General features: G+C 38.7%; 1 protein-coding gene across 1 annotated transcript in view; it reads left to right on the top strand.

Annotated features, from left to right (window-relative positions):
• Window positions 1-11,090, top strand: part of LOC126109631 (dnaJ homolog subfamily C member 9) — a 48,436-nt gene extending 37,346 nt beyond the window's left edge. Inside the window, exon 5 of the mRNA XM_049914677.1 lies at window positions 10,141-11,090. Coding sequence (XP_049770634.1) covers window positions 10,141-10,362 — 222 coding nt within the window. The 3' untranslated portion in view covers window positions 10,363-11,090. The remainder of the gene's footprint in view (window positions 1-10,140) is intronic.
• The last annotated feature ends 15,867 nt before the right edge of the window (window positions 11,091-26,957 follow it).

The raw sequence follows: 26,957 nt of genomic DNA on the forward strand, positions 1-26,957 counted from the left end.
CACTGCAGACTTCACTACACCTTCAGTTCTCAGCAGGCTTGTACAGATCTGCTAGCTGACAAATCCAGCACTGCCCATGTATTCATTTTGGGAAATATGTATGGACCTGGAGATCCTCCAAATTTATTATTGGTCCTCAGTAAATCATAGTCTGTCTTCATCTGATTCATCTGAATCAGTTAGAATCCGTAGCGTTTGCCGGATTCTTCGTGGACGTATTTCACTATCTTCTGACAATTCTGCTTCATTTTCATTTTTTTGATATCCAATGTCTTCTTCCCAATTGGCCAAGTTGTCCAGAACATCAGACAAGAACGTCCGCACATTCATCATAAATAACCATATAGTCTTTCGTCTGCCATGATGAAAGTGCACAAGTACTTCTAAAAACAAAAAACTTGTTGATGTATGTAACTTATTGTTTCCTAAACAAAACACCAACAGAATGAAAAAGATACTAAGTGCTGGCACCAGCCACTGCGCGATACTGTGCACACGATACCACTGTGGCGTCGCCGGCCATTGACCGCTTTTTCGTGCACGACACCACTGTGGTGTCGGCAGATGGCAAAGTGTTAAAATCCTGGAGGTTAATCGCCAAAGCATTTACAGAAAAGTGCCAGAGTTGAAAGTGCTCTTACAAAACAGTAAAGCTTACATATACAGGTACAGAAAGCTGGTTGAAACTTGAAGTTTACAGCACTGAGGTACTTGAGGAATTTTAGGTATATATTGAAAGAATAGTGTAACAGGCGAATGGAGGTGGTGTATTTGTCCCAGTAGACAGACATTCAGATCCACTGAGATAGAGATTCAACCAGCCATATGAGATTGTTTGGGCTAGACTCAGTAACGGGGGCGGGTGTAAACCTGTAATTGGAATCTTGTATCACTGGACTCATCTCCATATGTAACCAAAAACTTTAGGGAAAACCTCATTTCACTTGTACTTAAGTTTCTTAATCATACTGTAATTATCGGTGGAGACTTCAGTCACCCCATAGTCAATTGAGAAAATTAGTTTTATTTGAGATGGGCATGACAAGATGTACTGATAATTTACATTACTAAATACATCTGAAAACTATATAGAACAGGTGGTTCTGAACCCCAGTTATGATGGAAATCTCAGCTCTTAGGCTACAAATAGACTTGACCTTATTGAGGAATCCACATTGAAACTGGTATCAGTGACCATGACAGTTGTGGGAAAATGATTAATGAAGTACAAAGAGCAACTAAAACAGGTAAGATATGTGTGTTTAGTAAACTAAATAAAAAAAAAATAGTGTTATCTCAATGAGGAACTTGAAATTTTAGTGCAGGGCAGGAGAATTTGTAGGAGCTACAGCTCAAGTTGAAAAGAATGGTAGACCATACAGTGGAGAGATATATAATGACTAGAACAGTTCATAATGGGAGGGACTGTACATAGGATACAGTTCTGTATAAATAAATATTATTGCATAATATGTGTAAAACAAACCATAGGGTTATGGATGGATAGATTCTGAATGAAATGTGTTTGGCAGTCAAAAGAGCATTGTTTGAAGCATTTGATCACTACTGTAGCAGAATATTGTCCAATGGTCTTTCACAGAACCAAGGAAATTCTGGACATGTGTAAAGGCTGTTAGTGGCACCAAAGTTAGTGTCCAGTCACTAGTGAATGGGACAGGAACTGAAATAAGAGGGCAGTAAAGCAAAGGCTGTAATGCTTCACACAGTTTTTAAATGTTCCTTTGCAAATGAAAATGCAGAAAAATTGTCTCGATTTAATTCTCATACTACAGAAAAGATGAGTGAAATAAGTTTGTGTCAGTGGTGTTAAGAAACAGCTGAAATTGTTAAACTGAGCAGATCTCCAGGGCCCAGCCCAATGGAATAACTACCAGATTCTATACTGAATTTGCGACTGGGGTAGCTCCTCTTCTAACTATAATCTGTTGCACATCCCTCGAACAAAAAAAAATGTGCCCAGGTCGTGGAAAAAGCACAGGTCACGCTTGCCTACAAGAAGAGTAGTAGAAGTGATTAACAAAATTACTGTCCAATATCCTTGTCATCAATTTGTTGTAGAGTCTTGGAATATATTCCGGGTCAAACATTGAGATCTCGAATAGAATGACCACCTTTACACCAACCAGCTCGGATTCTAAAAGCATTGATCAAGTGAAACCTAACTTTTACTTTTATAACATGACATATTGAAAGCTTTAGATGGAGGAAGTCAGATAATGTGGTATTTCTCAATTCCAGAAAAGCATTTGACTAAATAACACACCTACTCTTATTGTCAAAAGTATGCTCATATGGTGTATCAAATGAAATTTGACTGGATTGTGGACTTTTTGTTAGGGAGGATGCAGCATGTTATCTTGGCTGGAGAGTCGTCGGATTTAAAGTTTGGCACGCCTCGGGGAAGTGTGTTGGGACCCTTGCAGGTCGTGTTGCGTATTAATGACCTTTGGGTAATATTTATAGTAGCCTCATAATTTTTGCAGATGATGCAGTTGTCTATAGGGAAGTACTGTCTGAGGCTGCATAGATATTCAGTGCGGTCTTGATAAGATGTCAAGGTGATACAAAGATTGGCACTTGATTTAAATGTTTAGTAATGTAAAATTGTGCTCTTCACAAAACAAAAAGGTGCAGTATCCTATGACTATAATTTCAATGAGTCACAGTTGGAATTGGCTGTCTCATACAAATATCAGGGTGTAACAGTTTACAGGGATATGAAATGGAATGATCACATAGGTTCATTCTTGGATAGAGCAGGTGGTAGACTTTGGTTTATTGGCTGAATGCAGGGGAAGTTCAGTCAATGTAAAAAAGAGATTGCTTACAGATCACGCGTGCAACCCATTCTGGAATATTGCTGAAGTGTGTGGGACCCGTACCAAATAGGACTAACAGGGGATATTGAATGTGTAAAGAGGTGGGCATGGTTTGTTTGATCCATGGAAGAGACAGGGATATGCTGAAGAAACTGAACTGGCAGACTCTTGAAGATTCCCAAGAAAGCCTGCTTACAAAGTTTCAGGAAATGGCTTTTAATGATTACTGTAACAGGGTGTCTACGACCCGGGACAACCGGGAGATCCGGGAAAAACCCGGGATTTTTTTCATCCGGGAGAAAACCGGGAAAAGCCCGGGATATTTTTAGTATTCCGGGAACTTTTCATTGTTTTAGTTTTCAGTTAAATTTTTGTAATTTTGACTAGTAAGAACCGACACACTAACAAAGGATATTACTGTATCCCGCTACTGCAGAATAATACTTCAACAATAAAACATAAACGAGAGAAAAAAAAGAAAATAACTTAAATTGCAAAGGAAATGCGCCATATACAACGACGACACAAGTGCTCATGCAAGCGTCTGCCGATTGACAATGTGTCGAAGGCTTTAGGAAGACTATGCAGTGCTTCGTAACAACAAATTGCCTCCAATGAGCGTGAAGTCGCAACTGTTTACATTCGATTTGTTTTAGCAGTTAACGCGCGGGCTCATGCGCATGCGCAGTAGAGTCACGTTTGAGTAGTAGATTCTCCCGCTTCTGTCAACAGGAATTTGGCTGTTGGCTGTGCAAGCAGTCGCAGCAAGCAGCTAGATACTTCCGGGAAAAGGGGGCGCCTAATTCATATTCTTGAGGGGGGGAAAAAACTTGTTTCACAAAGCACCTAGCATCCAGCGCACATTTGCCTATCAATTAGTCATATGATTTTGAAACGCTTCTCTGTTGGTATTTGAACACATTTTAAGTTGATTTCTGAATGAATCATAAGCTGACTTTTGAATGCATGCATTCTCTGTCAGGAGAATCCTCGTCGCATCTAGAAATAAACTTTCCACAGACAAAAGGGGAGGGGGCTATGCGAGCTGAGTGGAGTAAAGCCGAATGGATGAATGGCAATCGCTGTCTGATTATGTGGCTGATTGGGTGTGGGAATGATCAGCGTTGTTATAATTACTAGCGAAATCCATAGATTCATACTATCAGAATGGAAATAAACGACTGACAGGAATAACAGGTGAGAAAGATTATGTATTATCTTCTCGGTGTGTCCAAGAAAATGAAGTTTTGACAGAAAATGTTTGGCCAGATCACTACACTAGTAAGGACCAGTAGTACAGTCCCCGGCTACCAGCCGCTTAAGTTCTATTATGGAAGTAACGCGGAAAACGTGTTGTACGAACACGTAACAGTGAATAACCGGAGAATAATTGCGGGAGAACTAAACCAGTGATTCTGGCAGGGTTAGTGAAGTTAATCGGCGAACAAATTTTGACAGTGGCAGCAATAGCTACAGAATTGGTGATGACAGGATTGTTTGTTAGAACGAGGACGAAGAAGAAACGAGGACATCACACAAATTATGGAAGAATAAGACGATTCCAAATTTATATAAAAATTTCGTAATACTAGTTTTCGATGTCATGCTAGAGAAGCTGGTGCATATGAATGGAACGTGAAACTATTTCCTAACATAAAGATTTTTGCTTGTAGAAGGCCTAATAGGCATTTGATATTGATAGTTATTGGATTATATTCTGTCGTGTTATAAAAATGACCATTTGTGCCAAAACAGTCTCGTTTATTTGGTGTGTTATAAAATTGCTGCCGTATTTTATCTAGCAGACAGTGACAAAATAGACGTAATCAGATCGAGAAACCACACCAGTCTTGGGTATTATTTGTATTAACAGCATTTTCAGTATTAGATAACTACATTTCGATTTTCCATGTAGCAAAACGTTTGACAAACTTTGAGGTAAAAGATTCTTTCACAGAAAGGAAAACACGCCATGTAAAGCTGTAGCAAGATTAGAGAGAAAAAAATACTAGGAGCTAAGGTTTGAAGAAATGTGTAATTTCTTGCTTATCTCTTGTCAGTACAGGTTTTATATATCCTATATTTAATTTTATGACACACAAAACAGCAAGTTATTAACTAATGGGCAATGAAGAGTTCAGATTTTCCGAAGAGTTCTTGTTCTCTCGATTACAAATAATCCCATCCGCTATTAATTACGAGATTTTTTTTTAAAGAGAGGCAGGCTGCCAAACCGGCCGACTGGGAGCAGGAGAGGCACCACAGGACATTTCAATTTCCACTCTCCTGAATATAGTTTGGATGTGCAGTAGAAAAATGCTTTATGAAGAGGCATGGAACTGCACTTGGGCATGCTTACGACCAAATAATATGTCTTACATTTCCTCGAATACATACGTTTTATGTTTCAGACTTTTCAGAAAGATGTGCGCTACAAGATGAACATATTTTGAAAATTCGATTTTTTTTTTATTATTGACCCGGTTCGCAAATGTCGTAGATCTGGGGCTGATGCGCAGAGCAATCTGAGCTATAGTGGGTAGTCTCCACGTGACCCGTGTTTACGTTCAGTGATTTTGCTGTTTCCCCTTCGTTTACTCTCACGTCAAATGAAAACAAAACGGATATCCATGGCCGGGAGCTATCAAGTGAATTAAAACACATTCACATAATTACTAAAGGCTGAAATATGTCATTAGTTTCAGATTTTATTTTATTTCCACCTTTCTGACAGTCAAGCATTAATCGCCTTGCGGAACAATGAAGTTTTTTTTGTCTGTTTGCTAAAGAAATTTGACTTTTGCTAATCTTTTCCGCAGAGGCAGTCAATGTAACTGAAACGAAATGTTTAATTCCACAGTACTGGGTAGTTTCAACTGTTCGCTGCATTTCAAGTGCACGTTTTCATTTTCTAGCACGTATGGCATTATGCCATAATAAAGAACTAAACATGATATAATACAGTACTGGTGCTCCAAGAAAATTTACATCCTGAAAACCACACTTAAAAGCTTAATATCAGGTCGGGGTCTACGGTACTTCATTGGGAATCTGGACATACGAGTGTGCCTTTAAGTATGCACGTTTTAATATGGTTCATGAAATTCCGATGCTCTTGCAGTATCATCTTTCATTGATGGTCTTTCACACGTACGTACATACGGGCTTCCTACGTCATGATACCTACCCAAGCGCGGTGTCGCCTGTTACCTGAGCTCTCTGGCAACTGCTGAAACGAACCTATTTGTAACAGGTCGCGGGAAAATATTACGATTGGTGGTTTGAAAAGCGTTACTTTCAAAGTAAATATCCTTTTACGTAAGTTGAACTACGTACAAGAATGGACCGTGAATTTATTAAATCACAAAGCGTTTGACTCTGATTTAAAAATCAGGTGTCTGATGACGAGTCATTTAGAAGCATCTCGAACCCTGAAGATCAGACATTTATGTCATTATTAAAAAATTTACAGGCACATTTGTATGATATCTCTTAAAGTGTAACACGCGCAAAAAAGATCAACAGTATATGCGAAAGCTTAGCTTTCTCTTGCAGCTTGAGACCAATATTTTATGTGAAAGCTTTGCTTTTCTTGTAACAACACTATGTATATTAATTTAAAGTATTAACTTTCCCTGTGTGGCGCGCTACTTAACACTGATGTTGCTATTGGCTGACTACATCACGTGTCCTATGCTCTGAATATCCTCTGTCATCGGCTGGCGAGATCACGTGACATGAGTTACGAACGGCTTACAAAAGCGCAACGAAATGTCGGTTTCAATGGTTCGGAAAGTAACATGCGGTGTTTGGTGGATTTTCTAATGTATGTTTTCGTAATACGAAAATAAGCAGCGTACATGTTGCTGCACATCAAAGATATTTCCAAAACGTGTCTTTCTCTGAGTTTCGTTTTCTAAAGTGCCGGGAAATTGTACGCCCGTGTACAAAACCATAACCATTCAAAGGAGTGATAGGGGAAAATATACTGTCATCCGGGAGAAAGTGTGTTTTTAACCGGGAAATCCGGGAAAAATCCAGGAATTTTTTTTCCTTGTCCACGTAGACACCCTGTGTAAGCATAAACAACCATTCCATATGTATAGCTCCCATCCCCCATGCACGCCAATGCTCAGAACCCATTGGTAAAGATTTTTAGTATGTTGAGGAGACTCCCTTTTAGCACTGTGCAAAAATTTGCAACTTTTAGATTTTCCCCGCTAATTTACATTTTTTGATTTCGTTGACTGGGCTAGTTCGTCAGGGGAAAAAGGCTGCTGCTTCTCAACAGAAAAAAAAAATCAGTTGCTGAAAGATCAAATAGCGAGAAGAAGGAAAGCGAGCATAGATTGTTTTGGAAAAAAATGTTTAGAGGTAACTTTTATGTTCTTCTCGAACAACTCAAAAACCATGACTTTAGCAGAAATGTTCCCCAGTACAAAATTAAACTGCATCGCATTTCTTAAAAAAAAGTCCTATTCATTTTTTCTCTAGGACTACCAATTTCCGCATTTTATCAGCCATTGTTAACAGGAACATATTTTACATAAACCCTCTCATAAGGGGAAAACTTGATTGGCAGAATATGCTGACAGGTTTTGTAGTGTATTAGCTAACTTGCTGTAGTATGGAGTGCGGATACAATGTAACATTGAAGTCGGCTACAACTGTAAACAAATGATGACCTCTCATAAAGTACCCTCCGAAAATTAGTTACCAGTATCTTATGCAGTCCTAATTTAAAACACCCACCACCTAAAAGTGTCTTGGTAAAATGTCTGTATTACATTAATTTTCGAATTTTAGCAACGAAAGAAATGTACATGTGTATTTTATAAGAGACTATTTAAGCATCTGCACTTTGTGCCTCCAAAGCTTAACTTTGAGTGCAGGAGCACTGATACGTAGTTGCATTCACATGCATGGACTCTCTCTCTCTCTCGTGGGGTTTTACCAGATGTAAAATACCAGTAAGGAAAACTAGGTTATATTTTCAATATTTGTATGAAGAAAATAGCTTTCTCAGATAAAATAATTAAGCTGGAGCTGAATAAAATTTGTGTTTTATATTTAAATGACATTGATTAACAAAAATATTAGATGTGTGTACCATTTTTAAGTGCAGTAGGGTTGTATTAAGGGATAAAATTTGGGTGTGGAGTGGTGGTGTAACAGGGTGAAAGAGGGGGGTGGGGGTAGAAGCAGGAGGAAGGGTAGGTCACTGGATTGCATTCCAGCTGAAATATTTTATCAGAGTAAGCTCTATTTTTGTCACCCAAGTATTGAAAATATAACCTAGTTTTGCTTACTGGTGTTTTACATCTGGTGAAATGGTATTTGTTTGTTTATTTTGCATTTCGAGGTAGAATTTGTATCTGTGTTCGCATTAATTGCAGATGTGGACTTTTCAGGTCCCTAATAATATGGTATAAAGCAACATAAGGTGTGTTATTTCTAAGCTGTAGCTGACAGTGTATCCTGAATTAGGCTTTGTTCTGAATTAGGTGCACAGTTGATTACCATCTGTTGCAGCCGTCAGTCCAAAGGCTGGTGTAATGCAGCTCCCCAGGCCAGTCTTGTCATGTGCAAATCTTGTAATAACTGCAAAATTACAGTAACCTGCATTCTTTTGTACCTGCTTGCTGTAATCAAGCTGTGGTTTCTCTCTAAAAATTCCTGTCCCTCACACTTCCCTCCATTAGCCAGCTACCAATTTCTTGATGCTCCAGAATGTGTCGTACAAAGGTAATCCCCATTTTTTTAATCGGTGTGTACAGTGAAGTTAATTTCTTCCTGATTAAATTCCATACCTCTTCATTGGTTACCCATTGTACCCCACTAAGATTCAGCATCTTTGATTAAGCTTTGTGTACAACTTTGTTGTGTGTTTGTCTACGCTGTTGCCATTTAATGAAATGAAATGCACGTTTTTGTACTTTCATTTCTACAATTAGGCTCTTGATTAATTTCACACTAAATATTTCTGCAATTGACTGACGGAAAAAAACGTATTTTTCTGCTTTCCCATTGCTCAGACTTCGTTGTTTCATTTTTAATACCTCCTAAATTTTATAACAAGATAAGATTTTATCTTCTTAGTAAACTGTTCATTGTTATGTATTGGGCTTTAAATGGGATAGTTGCCATTGACTATTATTGCTTATTAACCTTCTATGGGCAGAATTATGAATTAATAAAGAAAATATTCTAAATGCCATATTTGTCACTTAAGGGTCACAATGTACGTATATTGGTGAATGTACATAGTCATATTTTATATAATATATTTTGCAGCTCTATATATGTATATTTTCAATGCTCAAACTAACATTACAGTTCTGCCCAATAATTAATGTACTTTCTTTGCAGTTTGGCATCTTGCATGTACCTCTTTTCACACAATTTGCCCATGTCCAAAATTGTCTTGACGAACAACCTTCAAGCTAATTGGTTTCTATGCATGCATTTTTTCTTATTCTGTGCATATTCAGTATCTATGCCTAAAGAAGGTCTTCTCCTCTATCTCCCACTAAACATCCTTTCTCATTTTATGCAGATCATCAGCTATTTCAGATTTGAACTAACAAAGTTACCTCTGCTTATTTTTGGGTACACAAAGAGTTATAGTCCTGTGCTGTAGCCATGCATTTACTACCTTCGTATGAAGGAAGTGAAAAAAGCTGATGGTAGTACTTTTTCAATCTGATGTTGATTATGTAGAAAGTGATTACTGAATCTCATTATTTAATGGTGTCACTAGAGGAAGCACTGATGAAACAATCACTACCTCCATCAGCCTCACAAGTGACAAAACTCCTCTTTTCATAAAATACTGAGAAAAAGAGATTGCTTGTGAATGCCTAAGTTGTGATGTCTAAAAAATACCATCTCAGATTCTGTGAGTAATGTTTATTAAAAACCTTTATCAAGATATATCTCACAGTTACCTCTGTCATGTGGTTTTAACTTAAGTTTTCAAGCTCATTAAAAATATATAACCCCAGCTGCAATACACATGTCCATGCTACACTGAACTCACAAGATGCGGCTGTTCTAGTAGTTGCTGAAATTCTCACAGTGCAGTGCGATTTCTCCTGTGTACTTTCATTTAAAGTGTTAAGAATCTACTACGCATGCCGACTGAGACAATGCTTCTCGCTACAAAAATACGGCAACATGTTACAAATTTGTCACGCTTGTCCGTAGAGGGTTAAAGAAGTGTTTGCTTTCATTTTTCTTTAGATTTTTAGGTGCTTTCCACTATATTCATATGTACAATAACCCCTTTCAATTTTTAAAGTGGGAAAAAGAAGCCCAAGAGGCAGAGAAAATGAAGGTGGAAATGAATATGGATGACGGGGAAGAAGGACTGCGAGCCATAATCCAGGCTAAGCACGCCCAGAGGACTGTCGACGCCGACGCGTTCTTCGACCATCTGGCAGCGAAATACAGTGGTGGAGGTGGTAGCGCTAAGAAGAAAGGTACGCGACAGCAGCCTGCGAGGAAGCAAGCCAAGAAGTAGTGCAGCAATGGGCTGTGCAAGAGTGGAGTGAGGCTACAGACTGAAAACAAATTTATTTCTGGTGGATTTTATCAATGTATAACTTGCTAAAGCATTGTTTAAGAACTTGTTTGACCCAAATCTGTCACACATAGTTTACCTTGAATGAAAATGTAATTTGTGGGCCATGTTATACATTTGTAAATTTCTGAACATTTTGAGATAAGGTGGGTGTGTGTGTGTGGGTGTGTGTGTGTGTGTGTGTGTGTGTGTGTGTGTGTGTGTGTGTGTGTGTAACACTCAAAGAAAGACTGTCAACTGTTACTTGTACTTATACTGCCAACTCCAACATACTGTTCCTCTCCTTTGGTTCACATATACTTTGTTAAAAGTTAGTACACAGTTTTCACTTTAAAAATGAGTTCTTAATGTGATTAAGTTTACCAAAAAAGCTAAAAACTGTGATACAACTTTACTGTCCTACCATCCACTTGGACCGCCATCGTATGATTGTGCAGTGTGAGGTAGCATTATCTTTGTGTCTGGCTGCTTTAAGTACAATGAAATCTTTAAAAAGTGATTATTTTAATTTGTAGTACTAGCCTTGAATCATTCATGATGATCTGAAACAGCAATAAGGGATCCTTCAGAATAAGGGGTCCTTCAAGCACCTGGGAAGTACTTGAGGTTCCACATGTCGTGTGAAGGACATCTAGAAATTAGTGTCTGAAGGACACAGTACTGGAAATGGAAAGCTCATTGATAAAAGCAAAATTAGGGCAAGAGTACACTTAAAGCCCAAAAACTGTTTAGAGTTTGATTGAGGGTAAAGCTTTCTAGTCTAATATCTGAGTTTCTCATGCATTTACAGATTGAAAGTCAGAGGAGTGGCAGCTTGAATTTTTGTTACGGTGTTGTTAGTGAGATTAAATTTTACTCCACTATTTGTCATATGATGAATGTAACATACAGGAACTGTAGATCTTGATGGATTGTAATGTGAAATGTTTTCGTCAATAAAATTATTTTCGTTTATACATATGTCCTTGTCATACAGTTTGCTCAGTACCTTGTAATTGTCTTTCACTGTCAAACATACACAGATTTTATAAAATGGTACAAGCTTCCCATCTAACCTCCAGCATCTCTGTAGCATCACACTTCAAAAGATAATAGTTTTTCTTGTATGAACTGCTTACTGTTGAAGTTACACTTCCATGCAAGGCTACAGTTGTGACACGTACTTTAAGAAAAAGCTTAGTAAGACCTAAATTTACTGGCACCTGTGGACTATGTATCTAAATTGATAACTCCCTTCTCCAGTACGCCAAGTCTTACAAGGGTCTTCAGCCAGTTTTGTGTGTTGCCTTTTGGATTGAAAGCATTAGTGTCAGAATTCATTGTAGCACGTCATTAGGTACTAGGCCAAAAAATAACAGAATGTGTAATTCAGTATGTAGATGACTTGCTGCATCTCAGACACAGCAAGAACATATTCATAGTAAACAAATTGTGTTCAAAAAATTGAATATTTAATCTGGGAAAGACTAAATTTGGCAGGACGAATTAAAATTTCTAGGACACATTATGAACAGCAAGGGAAAGACCAGTAGTTGTTGGACAAGAGTTTCACTCGTTGGGCTTAGTTTCTTCAAGAGTTCGATTTAGAGGTACAGTACATAGAAGAGCAAAATTTAGTGGATGATGCTTTGTCGTGACTGCCATTAAATGTGGAGGGAACAAGTGGTGTGACTGACAGTGCATTACAAGTCTTATTTTTTACAAAGAGAGGGGGTAGGCATGAAATGAAACTACTGAAAAATATAAAAGAGCAACCAGCTGATCTGGGGATCAGTAAGTAAGTACATAAGTTAGCAGAACAATGAGAGGGGAAAAGGGGATGAAATTTGTACTTCATGATGGCATACTGTTCAGTTGTTGGGTGCAGAAATACCATGTTGATGGGGGAAGCATACCTAATGACTGGTACCTTTGATCAGATATGTTCAAACAAAGTTTGGTTTCTTTGTGCTAAAGTGCCTCAGTTACATGATTAAATATTATTTTAAGGGAATGGCTCAGAGGTAAGTAACATTTTAAAAACTTGTGAAGTATTTGATAAAGTAAATTTAAGATTGAGCAATCTAATACGTTACTCAATAGAGATGGAGCAAATTTGGGATCTTGTATGTGTCAGTTTCTATCAGTCATTACAAAGAGGTCTTGGGAGTGTTTTCATATATGTGGTTATGGAAGTGTGGTCTGAACTTGTAAAGTTATATCTCTGTGTCAAAGTTACAAGCAAGACTGATGAAAATTATGGGTAATGAATATTTCAACGAAGTGGGAAAACTAGGCAGACTTTGTCAGACAATATATTGCGAGTTACATCCAATGTCTGTAAGGAATTTTTAGTTGAATAAGAAGTGTGGCAAGTGCTAACACACAAACTTCACCCACAATGGAGTTAAACAGTGTGTGATGAGGCAACTTGGTAGACTATTCCATAGACTGCGTAATGAACGATGCAGTCAATGGTCAAGATGGGAAAGGGATGTAAAGATAATTTTAAACAATTTATTACTTTCAGGCATAGGTGTGACTCAAAGTGAGGTAGCCGGAGAATATTAAGATAGTGAACCTACTCTCAAGATAAATGAAAATAATCAACTTTGATAATGTAATATAATTTCATAGATAAGTCTACTCACCAAGTGGTGGCAGAACACCACATGTATAAAGAAACTGAAATCCGCAAACTTTCAGAGCCAGTGGCTCCTTCTGGCAGAAGTTGAAGGGAGGAAACAAGGACTGGGGAGGTGTAGGAAATGAGAGGAGTTCAGAAAAGTCACCTGGAACCACAGATGACTGGAGACTCCAGGTGAGATAGGAAGGAAAGACTGAAGTGGTAAACAATAATCTACAAAAGAGCTAAACAATACCAGAACAATTTCAATAATAGGGCAGTAGAACCTGATTTTGACAAATACACATATCATCTACTACTACTACAACACATATGTAGATGATACCATCATTTTAATCAAAGGCACTAAGGATGACATCAGTGAGTTGAATCAGTTTTTCAACAACTCCCATGAAAACATAAAATTCACAGTTGAACACCAAAAAGATGACAGTATAAATTTCCTAGACCTCACCATTACAATAAAGAATAACAGACATCAGTTTGAAATTTATCGGAAGCCTACCACAATCCACAACTCCTCTTGTCACTCCGCAGCACACAAAATGGCAGCATTCCGGTACATGATTAATAGAGCTATCCAACTACCACTCTCTGAAGATAAATGTGATCAAGAAATTGAAATGATAAAACAAACAGCTATTGAAAATGGTTATAACAGCTCCATAGTAGACACCCTAAAACACTCAATAATGGCAAAGCAATCACAACACAAAAAGAAAATAACATCTTCCATACAATCCCCTTTCTAGGTAACATTTCATACCAGATTCCCAATGTCTTCAGGCGAAAAGGCATAAGCATTTCCTTTACAACAGACAACAAGATGGAAGTTACCCCACATCGGCACACGAAACACACTTCATCACATAGGTGTGTACAAAATTGAATGCTTGGACTGTGACTGCTTCTACATATGTCAGACAGGTAGATAATTTGAGATTAGATTCAATAACACATGGCAGCACTAAAAAACAAAAAATACCACACATCAGAAATAGCTACCTAACTGCATGAAACAAAACACCAGGTTAACAACACAAGTATTAGCATCCTACACATCCAACCAAAAGGCAGAAAACTAGACATCCTTGAAACACTCCCAATATACAAACACCAAATGAAACAACCATAATCCATCTTAAATGACAATATTTACAATAGTATCATCTCTGTTTTCAGCAACTGCCTACACTCTTAAAAATGCACACACACACTTGTATATCTATCTGCATATTTTATAGCATAACCAATATATTACCCCAACCTTTAGGCAGCTAACATATGTAATCTTAAGACTCCTTGTCATGTAAATGTTTGCTCTCATATAATCACTCTTCTCTCTCTCTCTCTCTCTCTCTCTCTCTCTCTCTCTCTCTCTCTCTCTCTCTCTCTCACACACACACACACACACACACACACTTTCTCTCTCTCTCTCTCTCTCTCTCTCTCTCTCTCTCACACACACACACACACACACACACACACACTTTCTCTCTCTCTTCCTCTCCTTCTGCCTCCAGCCCCTCACATCTGTTTATTAATCCCAACCAAAGAGTGTCATCTATCTATGATTTTACTGCTGTAGCCAATATGATCATTGTAATTCAAGTCTGTAACATTTCACCTAATTGTTAGTAACAAATATGAAGTTTAATCCATTTTAACATTTCACCTGATTGTATAAACGAGTACGAATGTTTAACTGTTTTAACTTGTCAAAATTGGGTTTATATACCAACTGAAGTACACACACATATATTCGACACCTCAAAACAAACACCTCCATATGCTTTAAACAATTATTCTGTAATAATGTTGTTACAATGTATACTCTTTGCACTTTGCGATTATGTCTTCTCTTCTGCTATACAAACCTTGCACCCAGCTGATTCCATACACCATATTTGTTTATAAATGTGGCAGCATACATGTGATGTATTACGACAGCAAAAGGAACCTGTGACCACTGGAGGTACTCTAGTTTACTTATTTAATGTTTACCATTAGATATCAGTTTAAATTTTTTGTCAAAAGTAATCCTAAAACCTACCCCCATGAACCATGGACCTTGCCGTTGGTGGGGAGGCTTGCGTGCCTCAGTGATACAAATGGCCGTACCGTAGGTGCAACCACAACGGAGGGGTATCTGTTGAGAGGCCAGACAAACATGTGGTTCCTGAAGAGGAGCAACAGCCTTTTCAGTAGTTGCAGGGGCAACAATCTGGATGATTGACTGATCTGGCCTTGCAACACTAACCAAAACGGCCTTGCTGTGCTGGTACTGCGAATGGCTGAAAGCAAGGGGAAACGACAGCCGTAATTTTTCCCCAAGGGCATGCAGCTTTACTGTATGGTTAAATGATGATGGCGTCCCCTTGGGTAAAATATTCCGGAGGTAAAATAGTCCCCCATTCGGATCTCCGGGCGGGGACTACTCAAGAGGACGTTATTATCAGGAGAAAGAAAAGTGACGTTCTACGGATCAGAGCATGGAATGTCAGATCCCTTAATCGGGCAGGTAGGTTAGAAAATTTAAAAAGGAAAATGGATAGGTTGAAGTCTTAGTGGGGATTAGTGAAGTTCGATGGCAGGAGGAACAAGACTTTTGGTCAGGTGAATACAGGGTTATCAATACAAAAACAAATACGGGTAATGCAGGAGTAGGTTTAATAATGAATAAAAAAAATAGGAGTGCGGGTAAGCTACTAACAGCAGCATAGTGAACGCATTATTGTGGCCAAGATAGACACGAAGCCCATGCCTACTACAGTAGTACAAGTTTATATGCCAACTAGCTCTGCAGATGATGAAGAAATTGATGAAGTGTGTGATGAGATAAAAGAAATTATTCGCGTAGTGAAGGGAGACGAAAATTTAATAGTCATGGGTGACTGGAATTCGAGAGTAGGAAAAGGGAGAAAATGAAACATAGTGGGTGAATATGGATTGGGGGAGAGAAATGAAAGAGGAAGCTGTTTGGTAGAATTCTGCACAGAGCATAACTTAATCATAGCTAACACTTGGTTCATGAATCATAAAAGAAGGTTGTATACATGGAAGAATCCTGGAGATACTAAAAGGTATTAGATAGATTATATAATGGTAAGACAGAGATTTAGGAACCAGGTTTTAAATTTTAAGACATTTCCAGGGGCAGATGTGGACTCTGACCACAATCTATTGGTTATGAACTGTAGATTAAAACTGAAGAAACTGCAAAAAGGTGGGAATTTAAGGAGATGGGGCCTGGATAAACTGAATAAACCAGAGGTTGTACAGAGTTTCAGGGAGAGCATAAGGGAACAATTGACAGGAATGGGGGAAAGAAATACAGTAGAAGAATGGGTAGCTCTGAGGGATGAAGTAGTGAAGGCAGCAGAGGATCAAGTAGGTAAAAAGACGAGGGCTAGTAGAAATCCTTGGGTAACAGAAGAAATATTGAATTTAATTGATGAAAGGAGAAAATATAAAAACGCAGTAAATGAAGCAGGCAAAAGGGAATACAAACGTCTCAAAAATGAGATCGACAGGAAGTGCAAAATGGCTAAGCAGGGATGGCCAGAGGACAAATGTAAGGGTGTAGAGGCTTATCTCACTAGGGGTAAGATGATACTGCCTACAGGAAAATTAAAGAGACCTTTGGAGAAAAGACAGCCACTTGTATGAATATCAAGAGCTCAGATGGAAATCCAGTTCTAAGCAAAGAAGGGAAAGCAGAAAGGTGGAAGGAGTATATAGAGGGTCTACACAAGGGCGATGTACTTGATGACAATATTATGGAAATGGAAGAGGATGTAGATGAAGATGACATGGGAGATACGATACTGCGTGAAGAGTTTGACAGAGCACTGTGCGAAACAAGGCCCTGGGAGTAGACAACATTCCATTGGAACTAATGACAGCCTTGGGAGAGCCAGTCCTGACAAAACTCTACCACCTGGTGAGCAAGATGTACGAGACAGGCGAAATACCCTCAGACTTCAAGAAGAATATAATAATTCCAATCCCAAAGAAGGCAGGTGTTGACAGATGTGAAAATTACCGAACTATCAGTTTAATAAGTCACAGCTGCAAAATACTAACGCGAATTCTTTACAGACAAAAATGGAAAAACTGGTAGAAGCCGACCTCGGCGAAGATCAGTTTGGATTCCGCAGAGATGTTGGAACACGTGAGGCAATACTGACCCTACGACTTATCTTAGAAAATAGATTAAGGAAAGGCAAACCTCCATTTCTAGCATTTGTGGACTTAGAGAAAGCTTTTGACAATGTTGACTGGAATACTCTCTTTCAAATTCTAAAGGTGGCAGGGGTAAAATACAGGGAACAAAAGGCTATTTACAATTTGTACAGAAACCAGATGGCAGTTATAAGAGTCAAGGGGCATGAAAGGGAAGCAGCGCTTGGGAAGGGAGCGAGACAGGGTTGTAGCCTGTCCCCGATGTTATTCAATCTGTATATTGAGCAAGCAGTAAAGGAAACAAAAGAAATTTCAGAGTAGGTATTGAAGTCCATGGAGAAGAAATAAAAACGTTGAGGTTCGCCGATGGCATTGTAATTCTGTCAGAGACAGCAAAGGATTTGGAAGAGCAGTTGAATGGAATGGACAGTGTCTTGAAAGGAGGATATAAGAAAAACATCAACAAAAGCAAAACGAGGATAATGGAATGTAGTCGAATTAAGTCGGGTGATGCTGAGGAAATTAGGTTAGGAGATGAGACACTTAAAGTAGTAAAGGAGTTTTGCTATTTGGGGAGCAAAATAACTGATGATGGTCGAATTAGAGAGGATATAAAAAGTAGACTGGCAATGGCAAGGAAAGCGTTTCTGAAGAAGAGACATTTGTTAACATCGAGTATAGATTTAAGTGTCAGGAAGTCGTTTCTGAAGGTATTTGTATGGAGTGTAGCGATGTATGGAAGTGAAACATGGACGATAAATAGTTTGGACAAGAAGAGAATAGAAGCTTTCGAAATGTGGTGCTACAGAAGAATGCTGAAGATTAGATGGGTAGATCACATAACTAATGAAGAGGTATTGAATAGAATTGGGGAGAAGACAAGTTTGTGGCACAACTTGACAAGAAGAAGGGACCGGTTAGTAGGACATGTTCTGAGGCATCAAGGGGTCACAAATTTAGCATTGGAGGGTAGAAATCGTAGAGGGAGACCAAGAGATGAATACACTAAGCAGATTCAGAGGGATGTAGATTGCAGTAAGTGCTGGGAGATGAAGAAGCTTGCACAGGATAGAGTAGCATGGAGAGCTGCATCAAACCAGTCTCAGGACTGAAGACAACAACAACAACAACAATCCTAAATCATATTCTGAAATAGTGTCTTGTTTCTCCACTAGGCGGCGCCACAAGTTCCTCCATAAATCGTAACACAATACACACACAAATGCCATATTAACTAATGTAAATCCACCTGATGATGGAGGTTTAAACCTTCGAAACGGGTCGTGGAAATAAATAAAACGGTGACTGGTAACAGTAAACTTGTTGCTTCATTTAAATACACATTCTCCTGTCTGAAAGAGTTACAAGAAAAATAGCAAGGCTGAAAAACATGTTAAGACTTTTATTGTTTTTACTAGGGACTTTCAGAGAGTGCAGAGAAGACACACAAAGACTTTCATTTTGACAGATCTGAAAACTGGACAGGTGTTAGGATTGCAGAATGTGAAGGATATCTTCAAATAGATTCCGTCACAAGAGGAGGTAAATAAAAAAAAATTGGAGGAACCAGATAGAATTTTGAAGGAAACTACGAGTTAATGCCAAAGAAATGGCAATGGAGTATTCAGCTATACAGGTTCGATTAGATTAGATTAGATTAGATTAATACTAGTTCCATGGATCATGAATACGATATTTCGTAATGATGTGGAACGAGTCGAATTTTCCAATACATGACATAATTAGGTTAATTTAACAACATACTTAAGTTAATATAACAACTTTATTTTTTTGTGTGTTTTTTTATTTTTATTTATTTATTTTTTTTATTTTTTTTAATTTTTTTTAATATTTTTTTTTCTTAATTTATATCTAAAAATTCCTCTATGGAGTAGAAGGAGTTGTCATTCAGAAATTCTTTTAATTTCTTCTTAAATACTTGTTGGTTATCTGTCAGACTTTTGATACTATTTGGTAAGTGACCAAAGACTTTAGTGCCAGTATAATTCACCCCTTTCTGTGCCAAAGTTAGATTTAATCTTGAATAGTGAAGATCGTCCTTTCTCCTAGTATTGTAGTTATGCACACTGCTATTACTTTTGAATTGGGTTTGGTTGCTGATAACAAATTTCAGGGTGTCCCATTTATCTTGACCACCCTAAATAACTGTTTGTCCAGATGAAAATTACAAAATGTTTAAAGAAAATGTTCTTTAGCTGTCCTCTCCTAAAGACCTATCCAAAAATGTATCAGTCACTGAAACACAACGTTATTAATTACGGAACACAACATTGACGTTGACGCTCCCAGCACTTAGTGCAGGTACTCAGGGTAATGGAACACATCCACGTGCTGACATTGACAGAGGACAAATGTAAACATAAGTAGAATGCACACCTGTCATTTCATCAACCATTGTCAGTTGAAGAGCTGTGTAAGTACAATGTACACCAACGAAGAGAAGGTAGAAATGCTACTCATCTATGGGGAATGTAAGTTAGCAGAACAGTTACTGCAATACTGTTTTCTTATGTACGGATACATTTAGTATAGTAGTTAAGTCTTTTAAATAGTGTTGTGTAGAGTAGGCATACAGTAAAGGCTATCCTTCCTACAAACTGCATCGACATAACGTTTCTTTCATTGTTGTTGTTGTTGTTGAAGGTAGGTGAAATGCTACGCAGGCAGTGGAACTGTACAGGGAGCAATACGGTATCCTGACAAGAACTCGCCTTCCAGATGGATGTTTTCTCGTCTTGTTGTGACGCTTCAGGAAACGGGAAGTTTCAACCCGCGACAACGCAATCGTCGTAGCACTCGCACAGACGAAAGTACCGAAGTTACTGTTCTCGCTTCAGTTGCTATGAATCCACATGTGAGCACACGACAGCTTAAACACAAGATTGGCATTCCTAAAACCAGTGTACATCGTATTCCTATACGTTGCTGGTTCCATCCTTAGCATGTACACCTACATCAAGAATTGCATGGGAATGATTTCCAGAAATGTATACAGTTCTGTCAGTGGGCACAGCAGCAAATCCTCGCCAACCCGACTTTCTTCTTCAGTGTTTTATTTACTGATGAATGTTCCTTCTCAAACAAAGGACAGGTAAATACACGGAACATGCATTATTGGTACAGCGACAACCCACGATGACTTACAGGAGGAACATAAGCATCAATGGAGAGGTTAATGTCTAGTGTGGTACGCTTGGTACTACAATTCTTGGTCGCTATTTCATCAATGCCAAGTTCCTCAGACGAATTCTTCCTCCTCTTCTGGATGAAGAACCAGAATGCTTATGTGGTATCAACACGATGGATGTCCAGCGCATAATGCCTTGTGTGCACGTCGTGTTCTAAACCGAAGGTATCCTGCCAGATGGATCGGCCGAGGAGGAACAGTTACTTGGCCTGCTAGGTCTCCTGATTTAAATCCTCTGGACTTTTTTTTCTTTTGGAATGTATTAAAGAAGTTGTCTGTTGCGATATTCCAACAACTCCAGAGGACATGCAAGAATGTATCGTGCTTGCTTGTAATTCTCTTCAGCAGGCAACACTGGAAGCAGTAAATAATTCTTTCATTCAACGAGTGTATCGGTGTCCAGGGTCACCACATTGAGCACCTTTGAATGGTACAGGAAGAGTCAGTCAATTTTAGGTTATGTTTTTACTTGGTTTTCATTTGTTTTCTGCTCAAAGTCAGTGTTGTGCTTTACGTAATTAATAGCGTTGTGTTTCAGTGAATGGTACACTGTGATACATTTCTGACTAGGTCTTTAGGAGAGGAAATGAATTACCGGAAAAAAATAGAGGATTTAATTTTAAAAAATCATACTGCTGTTCATATCTTTGTTGAAAAAACCAAAGCTACAACAAAGGCAATCATATTGATTAATGTCCCTGTCACTTCTAAAGAACATTTGCTTAAAACATTTTGTAATTTGCATCTGGACAAATAGTTATTTAGTGTGATCAAGATAAATGGGACACCCTGTACATCTGGAGACTAGATGTATGGAAAAACTGGGTATCAGAGGTTTAATTCAAGGTGAAGTGGTAAATACACTGATATATTTTTTGATTCTGGAAGCAATATGAGCCTAATTAGTGAGGGTTTTCTGCACACGTTAAAGATCCAAGTGATCTTGGGTTTCCTGTGATGTGGACACAATTATGTGGTATCACAGGACAGGGGTCCACATGAAACAGGAAAGAAGTACCGGGTGATCAAAAAGTCAGTATAAATTTGAAAACTGAATAAATCACGGAATAATGTTGATAGAGAGGTACAAATTGACACATGCTTGGAATGACATGGGGTTTTATTGGGGGGGGGGGGGGGGGGGGGGGAAGAAAAAAAAAATTAAAAAAAAGGGCTGACAGATGGCACTTCATCTGACCAGAATAGCAATAATTAGTATAACAAAGTAAGACAAAGCAAAGATGATGTTATTTACAGGAAATGCTCAATATGTCCACTATCATTCCTCAACAATACCTGCAGTCAAGGAATAGTTGTGAATAGCACTGTAAAGCATGTCTGGAGTTATGGTGAGGCATTGGCATCGGATGTTGTCTTTCAGCATCCCTAGAGATGTAGGTCGATCATGATACACTTGAGACTTCGGGTAACCCCAAAGCCATTAATTGCATGGACTGAGGTCTGGGGACCTGAGAAGCCAAGCATGACGAAAGTGGCGGCTGAGCACACGATCATCACCAAATGACGCGCGCAAGAGATCTTTCACGTGTCTAGCAATACGCCATCCTGCATAAACATCGTATGTTCCAGCAGGTGTTTTATCAGCCAGGCTGGGGATGATGCGATTCTGTAACATATCAGCATACCTCTCACCCGTCCCGGTAGCTGTTTTGATGTCCAGCGCCATCTTGTCGGACATTTTGTGAACGTTTTTTTTATTTTTTTTACATTACAGAGAACACATTAGATGGAAAGGAAATACTAAGGAGGTATTCTGAGACATGGTAAATGAGGATAAATAAATTGAAGGCCGATTTGCAGAGGAAGCCGTGTAGAATAGGGAGTAAATTGCTCCATAATAGCAGAGGGAGTTGTATACAGCATTGATTTTTTTAAACTTCTGTTTGATCATGAATGTAATAGACATTTTAGTGGGGAGCAAGGACATGTATGTCTTTAAGGGAAGCAGTTACATGACATAATCAGTTACTGGGTTTAACTGATGCAAAAGACTATTCATCGAAACATATGCTGGTGGGTGTGTGAATTTTTGTGTGTGGTGGATATTACATAGAGTAAAGTTGTTTTATATGATGTAGATAAGAGAAAATTTTAAGTAAGTCGATTATAAGTAAATACAATTATTATCCTGGAGGAATGCTGACCTTTATGAGTATGTGTATATGAAGGCGATTAATGAAAAAAGGTGCAGAAGGGGACACCGGGTCCTAAAGCGAGTTATTGTTAGTTGTGAAGGTGATGGTAAGAATTAAATGGATTATTGTGAGGGCGAATGTGGTGTTTTTGGGCTGCTAGAGGTTTAAATGAACCTGTAATCAATGTTTTCTTTAATATTTAAACTACCAATGGAAGATTTTCTTTTCCCTGCTGGAGTTACCAATTCTTGTTCTTCCACTTACTTGTTTATTAGCCAGTTCATTCAGTGTAAACATAATAGCTGTGTGCCATTATATAACATTATGAACCTGCCCATTAAATGAAATAAAAAAGTATTTGTATAACAAGGTAGTAAGAAATTTTTACTGCAGTGTCTGTTAGTTGTGTATGTGTATCAATATGATGAATTTAGTTTCTGAGACAGAGTGAGGTGGTGTAGTGGTTAGCACACTGGGCTCATATTCAGAGGGATCACGGTTCAAACTCGTGTCTGACCATCCTGATACAGATTTTCCTTGTTTTCTCTAGATCGCTTCAGGCAAATGCCGAGACATTCCTCTGTAGGGCACAGCTGATTTTCTTCCCTAATCCGAGCTTCCGCTCTATCTCTAATGACCTCGTTGTTGATAGGACATTAAACACTAATCTCCTCTTCCTCCTTTAGTTGCTGAGGATGCTACTATGTACGAGGTGTTCATAATTAAATTTCCAGTTTAAAAATGTTGTAGAAAGAATCACTGCTCAGAATGCCATCAGATTTGAACACCATATTACTGACACAGGAGGAAACATCATGAACCAAAATAAAATTAAATGAAAATTTTACCAATAGATGGCACTGTAAGTATCTTAACATAAATAGGGTCAACTGTAACTCGTAAAGTAATCGCAGCAGGATGGCTACGGTTTGAGTTGCACGTTACACCATCCGTACGGTTCAATGCACGTGACTGCCCAAGTTTGGCAGTCAATAGTTGTGGTGCTGTTAGTTGGGTACTCTCATACACCGTGGCAACATTGTACCGCGTCAAATGGGGAAAATCAATTTTTAACTGTCCTGAGGTGAAAAACTGCATAAAAAGCAAAATGACATCGGTTTTCAACTGTCCTAGATCAAAATCCGCATAAAAAGCAAAATGACATTGGTTTGTAATTGTCATGTGACGCGCAAGACATTCAATACGCTGTCCACCTTTTTCTGCCACAGGTTGAAATCGAGAAGCGGCATATTCCGCAACAGATCACTGTCTCTCGGTGGTCACGTTCAGATGCACTGTGCAATATGTGCCTTCAATTACAGCTATGGTTGTAATTGGAGCGCTGGACACAACATTCTTCAGATAAACCCACAGCCAGAAGTCACACGGAGTAAGAGATCAAGTGATCTGGCTGGCCCGACTGTAAGGAAATGACAGCTGATAACTGTAGCACTTCCGAAATGCCTCTGTAGTAGCTGTGTCCCGATCAGACGAGTGCAGTCTTGCATAAAAATGATCCCACCTGCATATCCAAATGGGTGAAAGGTTGGAATGGTGTTGGTGCACAAAAAGACCCTCATAGTTCTTACCAGTGTTACATGTAACAGTTCCCACAAGACTCATCTCCTTGGGGAAGGGGGGGGGGGGGGGGGGAATCTCTTCGATAATTGATGCCAAAACCTGCATCGCATAGTCACCTTTGCAAAATGAAGTACCAGTTCAGTTGCACGCTGTTTTCCTGCAATGCTCTGACCACATTTTCGACAGACGACGGATCGACAGCTTTCCTCCCCCTGCCACATCGTACTTCAAAAGAACCTGTCTTTTTGAATTTTGTAATGTTTTCTCCAAATCCTTAGCAGAAATCTGGCCAGTGACTTTTCTCAAGTCCTTGAATGTCAGGAACTTGCAGGGCTACAGGTACACAGACACCATTCTTCTAAAAGAGCTTTACCAGCGGCACTCGATCCTTTGTGGATACACTCGTGTTGGGTATGTCAGATGTAAACTAGGAACTGCCATGTGCTGTGCATCTATTGGGTTGCACGTTCTAGCACAGAGCCACCTGTTGCTCAAATTTTCATTAATTTTTCATATGCTGGCGGAATGTTCTTGAAGACAATATTATGGAAATGGAAGAGGAGGTAGATGAAGATGAAATGGGCAATACGATACTGCGTGAAGAGTTTGACAGAGCACTGAAAGACCTAAGTTGAAACAAGGCCCTGGGAGTAGACAACATTCCATTAGAACTACTGATGGCCTTGGTAGAGCCAGTCCTGACAAAACTCTACCATCTGGTGAGCAAGATGTATGAGACAGGCAAAATACCCTCAGACTTCAAGAAAAATATAATAATTGCAATCCCAAAGAAAGCAGGTGTTGACAGATGTGAAAATTACCGAACTATCAGTTTAATAAGTCACAGCTGCAAAATACTAATGCGAATTCCTTACAGACGAATGGAAAAACTGGTAGAAGCTGACCTCGGCAAAGATCAGTTTGGATTCCGTAGAAATATTGGAACATGTGAGGCAATACTGACCCTACAACTTATCTTAGAAGAAAGATTAAGGAAAGTCAAACCTATATTTCTAGCATTTGTAGACTTAGAGAAAGCTTTTGACAATGTTGATTGGAATACTCTCTTTCAAATTCTGAAGGTGGCACGGGTAAAATACAGGGAGTGAAAGACTATTTACAATTTGTACAGAAAGCAGATGGCAGTTATAAGAGTCGAGGGACATGAAAGGGAAGCAGTGGTTGGGAAGGGAGTGAGACAGGGTTGTAGCCTCTCCCCGATGTAATTCAATCTGTATATTGAGCAAGCAGTAAAGGAAACGAAAGAAAAGTTTGGATTGGTATTAAAATCCACGGAGAAGAAATAAAAATGTCGAGGTTCGCCGATGACATTGTAATTCTGTCAGAGACAGCAAAGGACTTGGAAGAGCAGTTGAACGGAATGGACAGTGTCTTGAAATGAGGGTACAAGATGAACATCAACAAAAGCAAAATGAGGATAATGGACTTTAGTCGAATTAAGTCGGGTGATGCTGCGGGAATTAGAGTAGGAAATGAGACACTTAAAGTAGTAAAGGAGTTTTGCTATTTGGGGAGCAAAATAACTGATGATGGTCGAAGTAGACAGGATGTAAAATGTAGAATGGCAATGGCAAGGAAAGCGTTTCTGAAGAAGAACTTCGAGTATAGATTTAAGTGTCAGAAAGTCGTTTCTGAAAGTATTTGTATGGAGTGTAGCCATGTATGGAAGTAAAACGTGGACGATAAATAGTTTTTGCTCCCCAAATAGCAAAACTCATTTACTACTTCAAGTGTCTCATTTCGTAATCTAATACCCTCAGCATCACCCGACTTAATTCGACTACATTCCATTATCCTCGTTTTGCTTTTGTTGATGTTCATCTTATATCCTCCTTTCAAGACACTGTCCATTCCGTTCAACTGCTCTTCCAAGTCCTTTGCTGTCTCTGACAGAATTACAATGTCATCAGCGAACCTCAAAGTTTTTATTTCTTCTCCATGGATTTTAATACCTACTCCGAATTTTTCTTTTGTTTCCTTCACTGCTTGCTCAATATACAGATTGAATAACATTGGGGAAAGGCTACAACCCTGTCTCACTCCCTTCCCAACCACTGCTTCCCTTTCACGCTCCTCAACTCTTATAACTGCCATCTGGTTTCTGTACAAATTGTAAATAGCCTTTCACTCCCTGTATTTTACCCGTGCCACCTTCAGAATTTGAAAGAGAGTATTCCAGTCAACCTTGTCAAAAGCTTTCTCTAAGTCTAGTAGATAGTTGAGTAATAATCCTTAAATATAGGAGACAGACAGCAGAAGCATCTACAGATGCAGTTCTATTTTTATTTTTTTCTTGTAATGAGAGCACATGCAAATAGATGACAAAATTTCCTTGCAGCACTCCCAGGAACCAAGTACAGTGTTCTTATGTCAGTTGTTAGCATGTAACATACACAGACAACCGTGAAGTTTAAAAACAGATAGTACCACCAAAGCTTTAACCAGTATCTGAGAGTGACAAATTAACTTTTATATGAAGAAGAATCTGGGTAATTTTATTTAATATCAGGTACATTGTATAAATAAAAAAATGAAGAGATAAAAAGGAAGGGGTACTGAGAAGAGTCGGAGAGAAAAGACAGTTACTAGACGTAATAAAGAGAAGAAAAAGAAATTGGATTGGGCATATATTAAGAAAGAATGACGGACTGATAAAAACAGTTTTAGAAGGTTATGTAGAAGGTAAAAGGAAGTGAGGAAGGAAGAGAGTCCAGATACTGGATGACATGATGGACGGTACCACATACAGCAGCCTTGA

This window comes from Schistocerca cancellata, chromosome 12 (genome assembly GCF_023864275.1).
Source record: "Schistocerca cancellata isolate TAMUIC-IGC-003103 chromosome 12, iqSchCanc2.1, whole genome shotgun sequence".
Lineage (NCBI taxonomy): Eukaryota > Metazoa > Arthropoda > Insecta > Orthoptera > Acrididae > Schistocerca > Schistocerca cancellata.